The 15,104-nt window shown below is 41.6% G+C and overlaps 1 protein-coding gene across 2 annotated transcripts in view; it reads left to right on the forward strand.

Annotated features, from left to right (window-relative positions):
- Nucleotides 1–15,104, forward strand: part of ADAMTS12 (ADAM metallopeptidase with thrombospondin type 1 motif 12) — a 258,947-nt gene that overhangs the window by 6,205 nt on the left and 237,638 nt on the right. For both annotated transcript variants that reach the window (XM_036226114.1, XM_016121979.2), the window contains exon 2: nt 1,219–1,580. In XM_036226114.1, coding sequence (XP_036082007.1) covers nt 1,219–1,580 — 362 coding nt within the window. The remainder of the gene's footprint in view (nt 1–1,218; nt 1,581–15,104) is intronic.

Here is a 15,104-nt window from a genome sequence, read left to right on the forward strand (position 1 = left end):
AATGTGTTCACCGCTACATCTACACAGATGAATCAGGCACTTGTGATGTTTAAGATTCTGGCTTCCGAAGGGCTTGGGAATACATAGTGTAATAAACATAAGATATTATAACATAAGGCTGTTCTGGGAGCTACAGAAATTAAGGACATGGGGATTCAGAAGAGGGACAGTGTATTTCAGCCGGAGACATTAAGAGAAAGAAGAGGGAGGACTGGAGTTGGGACTTTAACGCATAAACAGGAATAAGCAGGATATTGATAGTGCAAACAGCATAGTGGTCGGGGAAGCAACACAAGGAAAGGAAAACAAGTTAGAAAGTGCAAGTCTAGCTGTGAAGTGACAAGCAGCATTGTTTCCTTCTCCCTTTTTTCCTTTCTCCTCGAGCGGATTAGTTTATCTCCTAAGTTGGTTAATGGTTTGCTTTAAGAACTCTGTAACCCAGAGTGATGCTTATTCCCTAATTGTTAGATCCCTTGCTATTCTCAAACATAAAAATGAAAGAGTGGTGGGGACTTAAATTTGAGTAAGTCGAAAGGCCTATGTGTTCTTGCGTGTAGGAGGAATTAGCTGTTCCTCTTTTGCAATGTTAAAGTGGCAATTTTCACGTTTTGAGCCCAGGCCTCAGATGCTAATAGGGTTGCTTACCCTTTCTTTTTGTATATTTAGTGAAAATAAAAAAAAAGAATCACCCAAGTTCGTTTAAGCATTCTTTGCTACATTACCGGACACTTAGGCTGTAATTAATGTGAGGTTTATCAGAGCATATATGACGAGTTTGCTGTGTTTTTGCATTTTTCTATCAACTTGACTTAATGTGACATTCTTGAAGTGGGTAAACTCCTGATAATGAACAGCAAAGCCCTGTGATTTGTATTAAAAAACTCTTAACTTGAAATCTTCCCGTTCATCATACTTGCCATCTTCCTAAGACTATTCATCGTGAATTAATTTGCACCTTAATTTTGGCTCTGATAAGACATCTGACATCCAGAGCTTTGAGCTCAGAGGGTCACACACATGAGGATGGAGTCTTATGTCAGTTGAAATAATTTAATGTCGACCGTATTTGTGTGGTGGAAGGGGTCTTAAAACTGGAAGTCAACAGTGGAGTTGTGCAATCAACAAACTAAAATCTAAGTGTAGATCGGGAGTGCGTTCACCTTGCTACAGATTCAGCAGGGCTCCCTCAGTTTTATTCTGTATTCTTTTTTCTTTCAGAGTATGTCATCAAGGGCCTGCCAGAATACCATGTGGTGGCTCCTGTCCGCGTCGATGCAAGTGGGCACTTTCTGTCATATGGCTTGCACCACCCCTTCACCGGCAGCAGGAGGAAGAGAGACTTGGGTGGCCCAGAGGACCGCGTGTACTATAGGATTTCACACGAGGAGAAGGACCTGTTTTTCAACTTAACAGTCAATCAGGGATTTCTTTCCAGAAGCTACATTGTGGAGAGGAGGTATGGGAACCTCTCCCATATTAAGATGGCGGCTTCCTCGGCGCCCCCCTGCCATCTCAAGGGCACGGTTCTGGAGCAGGGCACCGGAATCGGGACTGCAGCCCTCAGTTCCTGCCACGGACTGGTGAGTGCCTGGGTCCCTCCCCTCCCTCCTCTGCTCTCACACCCCTGGCATCTTGACCTGCACATCCGCTGCCCCTGGGTTCACAGATGCATTCAACACTTACCAGTTGAGCACTGAAGATGTCCATGGTCCCCATCTCCAAACAAGTTGGGCAGAAAGTGCATAAAATTAAAAGTTGCTCCTTCTGGAGGTGTGGGGGTATAAGAGCTCTAAAGTAGCAGCTCTGCCCAGGGTAATTCTCGCCTGAAGTCAGGTTGAGAACCACTGCTCTAAATTGCTCCCTACTTTCATCTTGTGTTTTCTAAGGGAAATGACTTACTGTTTGGCTTAATTCCAGGCTTAGAAATAGAGTAATGGGACTTTTCAATTTCAAATGGCCCCGGAAAGCAGTGAGAACCACCACATGGACATTTTCAAATGCAGATTTCAGCTTCATGCTAATTATAGGAGCACCAAGAAGCAAATATTAACAGTTAATGGAATTATGTGGTAGTAGCCAAGATGATGGAAAATTTTTAGACTCAAATCATTAAATGATTTTGCCAGAAGGACCAATCCACTGGGATTACTTTGAAGCCTTTCACACATAATTGAACAATTAATGGATGGTTATAAAAAAAAAGCACCAAAGCAAATGAGTTTCTTTCCTTTTCTGTGAGCATACACACTGGCTGGCTTCAAGGTCATTTGTCCATGTGCCATAATTCGCGGATGCTCACCTAGAGTGAACCTAGTCCAAAGGGTAGTGGTTGAACTTGAGTCTGATTTCTCCTGATCACTGGTCTGAGGTCTGATCTCCAGGATATTTATTTTGCCTTTCACCCAGGGATTACCCCGCACACTCACATTCAGAGGATGGCAGGCCTAGGATATGCTGGCGCTGAGCCTGCCACCGCTCCTGGTGACAGAGGTGGCACTGGGGAAGGTTTTCTGAGGAAGGAAACACTCCCATGTGGAGGAGGACATGTGCTTCTCATTCCTGTGGCTCAGCGCTGGCATATTCTTTGCTTCAGATGTGGTCATCCTGATGTCGGAGGCTGTGTTCTCTTGGAGTTGGCTATAATTTAAAGTTCATGTAGTCTCTCTTGAAACAGACTCAGGATGGTTGCAGACTGAAGACCCAGTAGAGGTGACCCACGACAAGCTGTGGGACGACCGCCTTCCTCCATTTAATCAACATCCTTTCACTCAGCTCTGGTGCCCATCCTCTTGGAAGCTGTTTTCCGACGAGCCCATGTCCCCAGCTCCGTAGCTCTCCCTCTGTCATCTCCACCATCCTCACCATCCTTTGCCCTTCAACACTTTTATAACTCTGAAGTTATGGAACTGGTTTCTTTGGAACAGTTTTGTGGATTTGTTCCATTCTGAGTTCTTTTATGGAGAAACTGTGTTCTTGAATCAGATGGATTTGGGATTCATCCTCAGGGGGAGTTGTGACCTATGAGAACCCCAGTGGGGTGGTTTTGGATTTACTGTTGCCAGGGGCCTACAGGGCTTGTTCTAGGTTAATTTGTTGTTATTATTTCAGTTTAGATTTTTTTTACCGGGAGGATAGTGCAAAACGTTAAGACTCTGCACTTATGCATGATACAGGATTGGGGTTCTGATAATTCTTGGGGCACTCCACTTCCCCCAAAGGCTTGGTCTAGGCACCCACAACCTGAACACCTGAACTGTACACCTGAATCAGTAAACAGATGTTTTAAATTCCTGTTCACAGTCAGGAACAGGATTCCTCAGCTCAGGCTTTATTGAAGTAGATACAGTTCTTGGTTGCATCCTAGACAGTAGCCTTCATTCCGGCTTTTGCTGGGGAATTAAGTCCAGACCCCTAAACTGAATAGCTGCCCACGGCTCTCTCCAGGGCCATTCAGCTTCCATTGCCACTCAACTCTCTTTCCCTTCCCCTTTGGCACACAGAGATTTTCTTTCTTGTTTTGAGCTCAACTATGGATTAAAATTTTGAAAGAGGTATTCTTTTTAGTTTGTTTATTTTTTTTAAAGTTTTGGTTTTGGGATAGTTGTAGATTTGTGTGCATTTGTTAAGAACTAATACAGAGAGGTCTGGGTAACCTTTACCCAGTCCCCTCAGTGGGAATGTCTTGCAAAATTACTAAATATTATTATCAGGATCTTGGCATTGATAGTCAAGACGCCCAACATTTCTATCAGCAGTCTCTCATGTTGTCCTTTTATAGCCTTACTCATTTCCTTCCTATCCTCCATTCCCTCCTTGTCTATACATTTTATACTTAAGCCTATGATTCATTTTGAGTTAATTTTTGTCTCTCATTAAGTAGAAATTCATCTTCCTTCCTTCCTTCCTTCCTTCCTTCCTTCCTTCCTTCCTTCCTTCCTTCCTTCCTTCCTTCCTTCCTTCCTTCCTTCTTTTCTTCCCTCCCTTCTTTCCCTCCTCTTTCTTTTGCCTGTGGTTGTCCAATTGCTCCAGCACCACTTTTTAAAAAGGCTACCTTCCCTCCATTGAATTGCCTCTTCACTTGTCAAAAATCAGTTGGACATGTATACATATTCGTGTGAGCCTATTTCTGAGTTTTATTTTCTACTCCACCAATAATATCTCCATTACCATAACTCTATTACTATAGCTGTATATGTAATCTCAAAATTAGGTAGATACTGATTCCTCCCACCTGATTCTTCATTTTCAAAATTGTGTTAGTAATTCTAGTTCTTTTGCCTCCCCATATAAATTTTAGAATAATCTGACTACAAAAAAAAAAAAAAAAAAACTTGCTGGGATTGCGACAAGATTGCACTAAACCTATATATTAATCTGGGGAAATTGACATTTGTTGTGTTTAGTCTTCAGTCCCTGAACGTGGTAAGTCTCTTCCAAGACTTACTTAGGTTGACAGGTGGAAATAAAAAGTCCATGATGTTTGATCTCCCCTCCTTCCCAAGATGAGAATTATATAGTCTTCTTAAGAAATATTGTAAGTCCCGCTTTGATGGTATTTCTCACGGGAACTCTCCCAACCCATTACCCTTATATGTATCGCCCATCGAGTAGGCTGTCCTTGTGGAGTGGCAGGCCTATTCCTTCATAGGGTAGTGTCAATAGAGAATGAGGCTCTTAAATGGACTCAAATAATTGCCTTGTATTTTTTCTTCTCTGGATTAGAGAATTTATTTGGGGAAAAATTAGCGAAGCTGTTTTGTGCAAATTTGTTCCCTTGATTTGTTCGCTGATATTTATTCTTAAAATAGTCTGTTTTGATGAGTTTTCTGATTCTAAATTAGTCCGATAGAAAGATATCAATTTCTTTTGTGCTGAAACTCATTGTCTTCTCCAGTGCTGAAAGATGGGGGCTGGTGAGATGAGCAGTTTATTCATAGGTGAGATTTGGCGCATCGACCCGAGGCCTATTTGGAGAAGAGTCTGCTCTAGCGTAACCTAAGTTTCTATGCCTCATTAATATGATCTATGATTTCTTTTCAGTCTGAAGAACTTCAGTGCCCTTTTCATTTGAATTCCTTCTTAAAGGCTTTTAAATGTACAACCTGTCTGGGAAGTTTTAGCAAGAAACTTCTTTTTAATGACTGCCTTAACCCAGATATGCCCTTTGCAAACTATTCCTACATGGAAAATATGGATAATCACATTAGTCAGCTCTGTGCACCCTCACATTGTCGTTGTAGATAAAAGCTTCAAAATACTTTAGAAAGTACTCCAGTCCTCTTGTTGGTTTGGTAAGGATAGCGGAATCTCTTCACCCACATTGTTGGGACATCTCATTAAAACTGTTCTTGTCAAGTCATCAGTGAACTTTGTGGTGCCAGTGGGTGCCTCTCTGTTATCATACTCGATGCCTTGGCACCATTCAATTTGAGTAATTATTTCTGTTTTTAAATTGTTTTTCCTCTTGGCTTAAGTCACACTCTATTATTATAGTTTTACTCTTACCTACCATGCTGACAATTCTCACTCGATAAATATCCTTCGTTCCTTTCCATATCTTTAACTACTAGAATGTCATTGGTTTTGTCTGTGGACCCCTCTTCTCTACGTTCACACTCTTCTTAGGTGACCTTGACCAGTTGAAAGTGCCGTCTACTTGCCTGCCACTCTAACTACCTATTTAATCATCTATCTATGTAGTTATCTAATCATTTTTCTATTGTCTGTCATCTATATCATCTACATCTGTCTCTGTATGTGTATGTGAATAACTACTCAATGTAGTCACATAACTCCAATATTTCCTTGGAACTTCGGCTGCCTATTAGCCGTTCCTATGTGCATGCCTAACAGGAATCTCAAATTTAACATGTTCAGAGAAACACTATTGATTCTCCCTCCCATAGTTGTCTACGTCAACTCCATTCTTCCAGTTGCCCAGGTCAACACCCCTGGAATTATGTTGTCACTGACTCTTGTCTTCTCTCACACTCTGTATCTGTATCTGTTCTTATCAGCCAATCCTGTCAGCTCTTCCTTCTATTATGTTCAGAATCTACCACTCTTGTCACTTCCACAGCTAACACTCTAGTCCAGTTATTTGCAGCAGGGGTAGTTTTGCCCTCCAGGGGACATTTGTCAAGGACTGGAGATGTTTTTTTGGTTGTCACAACTGGAGAAGGGGGATTACTTCTGGCATCTAGGAAGTAGAGGTGAAAGATGCTCCTGAACTTCTACAGGGCACCGGACGGTGCTCCACAGCAAAGGATTATATGACCCAAAATGTCAGTAGTTTGAGGCTGAGAAACCTGCCCTCGTCCTAGGCACCTGAGCTAAGGAAAAGCCTGGACTGCTGGAGCCAGCTGGCTAAAGGAGATCAGTACCTGAAAGAGGGGGGTGAAGCCTAAGAAAAAAGAAGAAGATAGGAAAGCGCTTCGGGAGGGCATACAGTCAATGCTGCAGCCCCGAGTTTATTTAGCACAGCCTTTATGTAAGTTTTTGGCTACAGTAGCAGAGTACGATAGCAAAGCACAGAGTACAATATAGTAAAGCACAGGGAACAATAAATAGTAAGGTACGGAGTACAATGGCAAAGCACAACGTACATTACCATAGGAATGCTGACATTTACATAAGTTCCTATATATCCTTCCCTCAGGGTAGAACATCCTTTTCTGGGCTGTAAAACATTCCACTATCTTAAAAGGGTTTCTTTATGATGCAAGTCTCCCCACCAGGGTCAGTAATGTTTAAGTTAACATCTTGCTTCCTTGAACCATTGTTAAGCAGTCTCAGCAGCTGCTTCATGGCTATCAGCTACGCGACTTCTTCAGTGCCTCAAATTTGCACTGACCTCTCAAGTGGTTCCTCTGTTTCTTCTCTTAATTCTCTACAAGACGTTTCTCACGTAGTGAAAAGACTGGACTTCTAAACACATTTCTAGAGCAGCGCCCTCTTCTGCTTAAAGTCTCCTACTGGTTTGCCATCACAGTAGAATAAAATCCGAACACCTTGCCCTGGCTGCTCAGGCTGCCTCTGATCTGGTCACCAGCCGTCTCCCTTCCCTCCTGTCCCACCACATTGCCCTCCTGCTTGGTACTCCATCCACACTGGCCTCTCTGTTTCTCAAGTGTACCAAGGACAGTCTGGCCTCATCGCCATTGTGTGCACCTCCACATAGCCGTTCCTTGTCTTTTGGGTCCCTGGCAACTCAATCTAAAGTAGATTTCTCCAGTGTTCTATCGCATTGCCTATTTTATTTTTTAAAAAGAATCTATCAGTACCCGATAGATTTTTCTTTTTTTGTCTGACTTTTCTTCCCCTTACCCTGTGTTGTTCTCACATGTTTAGCTATGTTCTGTAATAAGCACTCAGTAAATACTGGTTGAATGGATCAATGTGTCCATTTCAGTATTTAGCCTTTATATTGTTCCAAGCTCTTGTAGACACTCCCAGCTGATTGCTTCACAATGAGATGATATTTCCTCAACTACCTAGACAAAGGCTTGGATGCCACCACATTGACTTCTGCTTGAATGGTTCCTAAACTACTTTTGTTAGGGTCCCAGCATGTTGGCTTCTCATCATGGCAGTGAGATGTTGCCTCTGCTGTATGGCTCTCCTGGGTTCATCACGTTAAGAACACTAACTGCCACCATCACGTTGACTTTGGGAAGGAGACACAGCTACCAACATGGCTATTCTCTTCTAATCCTGTTTTGGGCCTTTCCTTAGTTCTGCAAAGCACATCAGAATTCAAGTTGTACTTTTCAATAACTCTTTATTGAAGGTTTGCATAGAAAGAGAAGGGATGTACAACACAAATAATAACCTAACACTTCTGCTCACCTTGGTTGTGCTCAGAGTCTAGGCTGAGCTTTAAGAGGGTCTCTAACCAAGCACCTGGCCTCTTGATATGTAGCAAGGATCACTCTACCAGAAATCTCTTTGCTAAGGGACGTACTGAAATATTTTTCTCTTGCGTCCTGGGCCCAACCATGAGGCCTCTGAGAAAGGAGGAAGCTTTCCTCACCCCAGTCTCAAGCCATCTTTGTTTCTAGTTCTTCTTTCCAGGTATTTCTTTCAAGGAACATCTCCTTCAGGGAAACCCCAACCTAAAGCTGCTGAGGCCCGCTGGGCCGTTTGTACATTGCAGACCCTGCAAAGGTACCCCATGAAGGAGAACAGTGGAGGATAAAATACAGCTTGGTCTCTGCCAGGCGAACCAAGCCCTGGCCCCAGGAGGAAAAGGGGCCTTTGTATAATCCCTTAGCCTATAGTGGAGCATCCTTTTGTAATTTGCCTAAATGAGGTGCCTTTTAAAATTCATCTGTTTGGGGAAAGCACCTTTTAAAATTTCATCTGTCTCCCCTGCCTACTTTCTTGCAATTTGCACAAATGGGTGCTACTATAGTAGCCACGGAGGCCCCTACCCACAGGATTTGGCCTGACTCTGTGGCCCCAAGTGACAGTCACACGAGAATGCAAAAACCCATCACCAGCATGTTTCCCCAAAGCCTGAGGTATTTAGTTTCAAATGGCAGTGTGGAGAGTTGGGGTGTGTGCACAGTACTAGCAGCTCTTTTCCCATTGAGCTGCAGCAGGACATGACCAGTTCCCTCTCCCGATTTCTCCTTTGATTCATGGTGGAGAACAAGTGTGTGTCTCTGTCCTGAAACCAATGGGGTCTTTGCTTCTCATCCCCAGGGAACAACTGCATGACCCGGAACACAAAGGAGGAGGCCTGCTCCAGAAGGCACAATTATGTAAAGGCTCAGATCCCACAGATATGTGTAGAGAAAAAACATTTCTCTCACACAAACACTTGAAATTAGAGTAAAACTTTTCTGCTGAAATATATACCCAGTAGCCATATTTGAAGGCAGCCCTTCATTTTCTTGTGTAGCCATCTTTACATTGAGGTGAAAATTTTAATTTTTGTCACCAGAACAAATGGAAGGTATGCACTAAAAAAACCTTTGCTCTTATGAAGCTTTGGGATAGTTTTCCAGCTTCTAATCAGCAAGGTGCCAGTTTTCGCTAGGCTATGCTGTTAAAATAATTTTAATTCTTTAAACTGTGTTAGGTTCTAATTTCCAAAACATGTAAGAATTAAGTCTTCTCTGTGTTTTGCTGTGTGGATGCTACAAATGAGATTAATGATATTTAAAAATGGCGGCTCTGTTGAGAGGGATGTGCTTTATACCACATAACTCCCTCAAATGCAGTCCAGTTCCTGGCCCATGTGGAACATCCTGCTGGTCCCTGTTCCGTACAAAGAATGTCACCGTTTCTGCCCTCTTGTTCCTGAACTCCGGCTGCAGCCCAGGGTGATATGGCTGAGGAATGAAATCCAGCGCAGAGCTGTGTGGGAAAACTCCCAGCGTGGCTTCTCCCCTTGCTTCCTGATCTGAAACTTCGTGGCTCCTTGGCAGGAAATGCTCGTTTGAGTTGTGGGAGGCCGGTGGGTCAGGGTTTGTTGTTCCTCACCAGGGGGAAGGAAGGAAATTCTCTGTGTAACTCTGCTCCCAGGCCCAGGAGTTCTCCCTGGCCCCTGACCTTTGGGGGTTGCCCGGTAAGACCCACTATTACTCAGACATGAGGCTGGAACTGGGCTGGCGGGAGATTCCTCATTATTAGTGCCTGGTGTTACAGGCTCGTAAGCATGAGTGGAATTTGTTTACTCCCCATCCCTCTCTGTTTTGTCTTTCTGCTTACTTTTCAATTCATCAGGTTCATTTTGTGCATTCCCAGCATGATAGATTGGAAGTGGGAGAGGGACCTGAAGAACCTGCATGTTGAGAAGCAGCATTATTTTCTTTCTTTTGCTGGATCTTGAATTAGGGACATTCCCTGTGACCTTGGGGTGGTGCAGGAGAAGGAATGACCCTCAGCCATTATGGGAGACAAGAAGCCACATGCTCTGTTTCTTGCTGGGTAGTTACTTGGCTTGCAGGTTCACGGCAATGCAGCACAGAGAAGTGACTTCCTTCTCTTGTATATCTCTTCCCCGGAAACTTGATGTTGAACCTCATTTCTGTTTTTATTATAGACACTAAAGATTAAGTGTCCAGAGCTTCCCAATAGACGTTCATGTATTCATATTTCTCTTCTTTTTTGATATGGCATCAATTGTAGGTCCAGGAAGCTTAAATATTAGCTTTCAGAAAGATCCAGTTCCTTTCAAAAATGCCTCCATTGACTTTGAGAAATGAGAAGACGAGAGGCCTGGGTTTTAGGTTTGATAATTGAAAAATGCTTTGCTTGGTTGTTGCTGATATTTAGTGTGACATGACTGATTTATTTTTGACTGAATTGAGCTCCTTTGCCTCCTTGGGGCTGCAATTCAAATGGACCGGGTCTTTGCTACCAAATGTGTGGTCCATGACCAGCAGCCCGAGCATCACCTGGGAGCTTGTTAGAAATGCAGATTTGCAGATTCTACCCCAATCTGCTGAACAAGAACTAAATTTTAACAGAATCCCCAACCAATTTGTAAAGGCATTAAAAAAAAATATGGCAAGCATTGGTCCATCAAACACAGATACCAATTCTGTTTGAGTTCATCTTTTTATTTATTGCATCCTGTTAGCAAATACCTGAATGCCTAAAGATGCTGAGAAATGATCCTGCTGTGCTAATCAATGTTGATGGGCGAAAGAGTGGAAGAGGAATCTTAGATATTGACATTCAGAAAAAGACCGAAAAGATACGTGGGACCTTGTGGGCAAATTAAACCAGTTATAGTGGCCAGATGTATATGCATTGTCATGCTTTGCTGCTCTTCTGTTCTCTGGATTTTGTTATATTCAAATCCATGTCCTCGGCATGGACAGATCTTACCAGGACAACCTCCCGTTGTTCTCAGGTTCTTTAATTTTCATGTCTCTGGCGAGTGTGCCAAGCAACCCTTTCTTGTTTTGGTGTCTTTGTCTAAGCTGTTGAGAAGGGACAGGTTTTCTGTGCCCCGGAAAAGCTGGGACAGACAATAATAACTGCAACTGTTGAGATTTTCATTCCCGGCCCCAAGGGGATGGAGCCTTGTTGATCCTAAATTTGGGTTAAGAACGAGGAGACCTCGGTGTTTATAAATATTACCATAAGACATTGCAAAGGTGAACTTTTCCAGGACGTTAATGCAAGGCCGGATATAAAAGAGCAATGGCAAAGCAGGAATGAGGCTTCCTCCTCTGCCGTGGGAGGACACCGTCCACGCAGAGAGGGCCCCTTACGGCGGGGCACCCCAGAGAAGACAGGGACAGGAGGCGGCCCCTGCGCCTGGGTTGGCTCCGCCTCACTTCCTTTCAGTTCCATCCTGACTAGATGTACTGGGGACTTAGCAAAGGTGCGTGTGTGTTGCTCCTTCCACTTCTCCATAAACCATTTGTTAACCCTGCAGTTGTCCTCTTTGCCTTCTTCATTGATTATACCTGGTTATTTGCCTTTGAGGCTCCTCAAATAGCCAAACATGGAAAATCTTCCTCTAAACATATTAAAAAACCATGACCTTCTAAGATTTCCCAATGGTATATGTTGTTGGATTTGCGTTTTCCTCCTTGAGATACTTCAGGCGTTCATTTAAAAAGAGTGACTTTAGTGCACTAGAGCTTCCTACCAGACCCAGTTTCTCCAACTCTCAGCCCATACAGGCCTACTTACTTACACATTCCTTCATGGCTCTGCAGTGGAATTGGCTGGGAGGACGGTTAACTATTCTGAGAAACAGATTTATCAGAGTTACAAAATTTCATACTAATGTTCCCATTCGATGTCCTTGATTTTTCCCTTCACCAAACCACCCACCCCTGACCACTCACCATCCTGTTTACAGACAAATTTTTCCCTGGAAATTTTTTTCTCACTTAACGTCTGCTTCGACCCTAAGGAATGAGTCATACAATTTAAAAATGCACAGCTTCCACAGTCTCTGATTGGGTCATCAGATATCACTAGCTTCTGAGCAAGCTTCCTTTCGTCTAGCAAGTATTTTTTCGTTGTTGTTTATTTTTAAGTTTATAACTGAATTTCTTTTTCGATCCTCCAACATTATCAGCTTATCTCTAATGATTGATTTTTACCCCCTGCTTGTGGATTTTCTGGGCTTTCTCTTTGGCTTTTCATTCTTTTTTGCTCTTGCTGTGTTGTAGTGATTTTCCCCCTATTTTTAAGCACATCTACAGAAGGAACACATGAGGTCGAACTGTTAGCTAAAATCAGCTTATTTATATAACATAAGGTATTTACTGTAGATAACATATATTTAATGTATTTATATATATTTAATGTATTTATATTTTATAATATATTTTTAACTTATATAACTTATAAGTTATTTAATTTGTATAATTTCTATAAGTTTCTTATCTCTTTTCTGACCTCTACATAGCTTGATGGAGAAAGAATATTGAAAATGGGCTGCCCAAAGCAGAGCTCCCAGACAGACAAGTCAGAGTTTATAGCAGGCAGAGAAGCAGGTGTGTGTGTGTGTGTGTGTGTGTGTTAGGAATAGGGGGAAGGAGATAGCTAATACAGATTAAGTCCACAGAAAGGTTTTTTTTTTTCTTTTTTAATCCGAAGATATAATTTGGAAGAAATGGATGGACTTACAGTTACAGTTAGAGATGTAAAAACATCCTTGACCATCATTAATTTGAAATTGCATTGGAGCAGAGGGCACGTCTGAGCTAGGAGGATGGATGGGGGCAAACAGGCAGGTTCCCTTCTGAGTGGGTATTCTTTTCTATCTGAAGGCTGTGATGACAGCTGCCTTGGCAAATGACCAGGAAAGGATTTGAGATCTACTAATGAATCCTTCTTTCTCTGGAAATAATTCCCTCTTTTAGTTAATTTTGTTTGTATTAAACCGTTTCAATACAGAGATGCAAGTTTGATAAAGCAGACTTGTCTTCCCTTTTGCTTTAATCTCTAGCCCAGTCCACTGTGATTTGGGCTTTGCGTTGGATTTGGAGTCGAGATATCTGTACTGTATGTCTGGCTGCTCATAAGTCCTTTAACACCTCGAGGTCCCAGCTTCCTTGTCTGGGAAATGAAAGCTGAGCAATTTCTACTGTCTTATCAAACTCAGAAACTCCCAACACTTAGACTGACCAGCAGGAGAGGCACATACCATTAGGTGACGATGTGTGCAAAAACAGGATTATTTTTTAATTCATAGGTGGATAAAAAACTCTTTGAAAATGGAATCTGAAAAACTGAAATGTCAAAAAAGGTTAGGAGTGAGAAGCAGTGTTCTGGTCCAAGTTGTATAGGGGTGGTTATTTACATTTTCTGTGCTGTGGAAATGCATGGGTTGAAGAAGAAGAATGACGCAAGCTTTTCTCGTGATAATTTACCCTAGAAATTTCCCAGGGCCACGTCATGAGAGGCATATATTGTTTAGAGCCTGATAGGCCATTGGTTTAAATAGATTTGGGTAATTAGCTCTGTAACTTTGGGCAAATTATCTCTGAAATTGTAAAAGGTGGCTAATCTAATCATACCTATTTTATTCATTGGCTATGAGGATTCAATGAAATATTGAATATGTGTCCTGCACAGAGTAAATATTCTAGAAACTAGCCATTATTATTGTTGCTATTATTATGTTACTATTATAATTGCAGAATAAGTAGAAGGTTCAGTGTCCCACAGAAATTATATTCCAATTTCAGTAAATAATTTCACTTATTCACATTTATCTGCAATGCCCTAGAACTAACACATACTTTATTACTCATTTTGGACAAAGTAAGTTAAAATTTTCAATTATTTCTTTTTCCTTAAAAACATTTTTCTACCTGAAGTTTGGCATTTGAAGTTTTCACTCTTTCTCTGGCCCATCATGTTCTTTACTGCTGATCCAGTGATAATCTAGAAGACTCTAGATTTTTTCCCTTCATTTATAATAATATTTTTCAGCAGGTAATACATTCACATGCTACGAAATTTAAGATACAAATGGGTTTATGGTACAATGTATGTCTCCCACTTACCTCTGCCCCCCATCAATTTACTTTCTCAGAACAACTTTTTTGTCTGTCCTTCAAGAAGTATTGGTTATAGACGCTGTGTGTGTGTGTGTGTGTGTGTGTGTATGTGTGTGTGTGGTAAAATATACATAACAACACTAACCGTTTAAACTATTTTTAAGTGTAAAGTTCCATTAAGTACATTCACATTCTTGCACGACCATCACCACCATCCATCGCTAAAACTTTTTCAACTTCCTATTCTCTATACCCATTAAAGATGACTCATCCTTCCCCCTTTATCCCCTGCCCCCCACCACCATCTTTCTATTTTCTGTCTATGAATTGGACAACTTTAGACAACTCATATAAGTGGAATCATACAACATTTGTCCTTTTGTGACTGGCTTCTTTCACTTAGCCTAATGTCTTTAAGGTCCATCCATATTGTAGCATGTGTCAAAATTCTTGCCTTTCCCCCTCCCCCAGTTTTATTGAGGTATAACTGGTATAAATAAAACTACACATAATTAATGTATACAATTTGGTGAGTTCGAAGATATGTATACTCTTGCATTTCCAGGACTGTTTATCAGTCCTGGAAATAAACATGTATCACCTTTGTTGGTGCAGTGAATATGGGAGTGACGATATCTCTTTGAGATTCTGATTTCAATTCTTTTGGATATATACCCAGAAGTGGGATTGCCGGATCATATGGTAGTTCTATTTTTAATTTTTTGAGAAACCTCCATACTGTTTTCCAAAGCAGCAGCACCATTTTACATTCTCACCAATAGCATATAAGGGTTCTAGTTTCTTCACATCCTGTCGACACTTACTAACTTTTTTTTTTTTTTTTAAATAATAGACATCCTAACAGGTATGAGGTGGTGATATCTCGTTGTGGTTTGGTTTCCCTGATGATTAGTGGTCTTGAACATCTTGAACATCTTTTCATACACCTGTTGGCTATTTGTATTCTTCCTGTTTTTTGTTTTTTTGTTTTTTTGTTTTTTTTTTTTTTAAGGCTGAGTGATATAGAACTTGGAATTTCATTCGTCCTTAAAAAGGATATTTTTACTATAGACTTTTAAAATCTCAGCGCCCCTGTGATGAACAGAAGTTATGTATGTA

This window comes from Rousettus aegyptiacus, unplaced genomic scaffold (assembly GCF_014176215.1).
Source record: "Rousettus aegyptiacus isolate mRouAeg1 unplaced genomic scaffold, mRouAeg1.p scaffold_m13_p_8, whole genome shotgun sequence".
Lineage (NCBI taxonomy): Eukaryota > Metazoa > Chordata > Mammalia > Chiroptera > Pteropodidae > Rousettus > Rousettus aegyptiacus.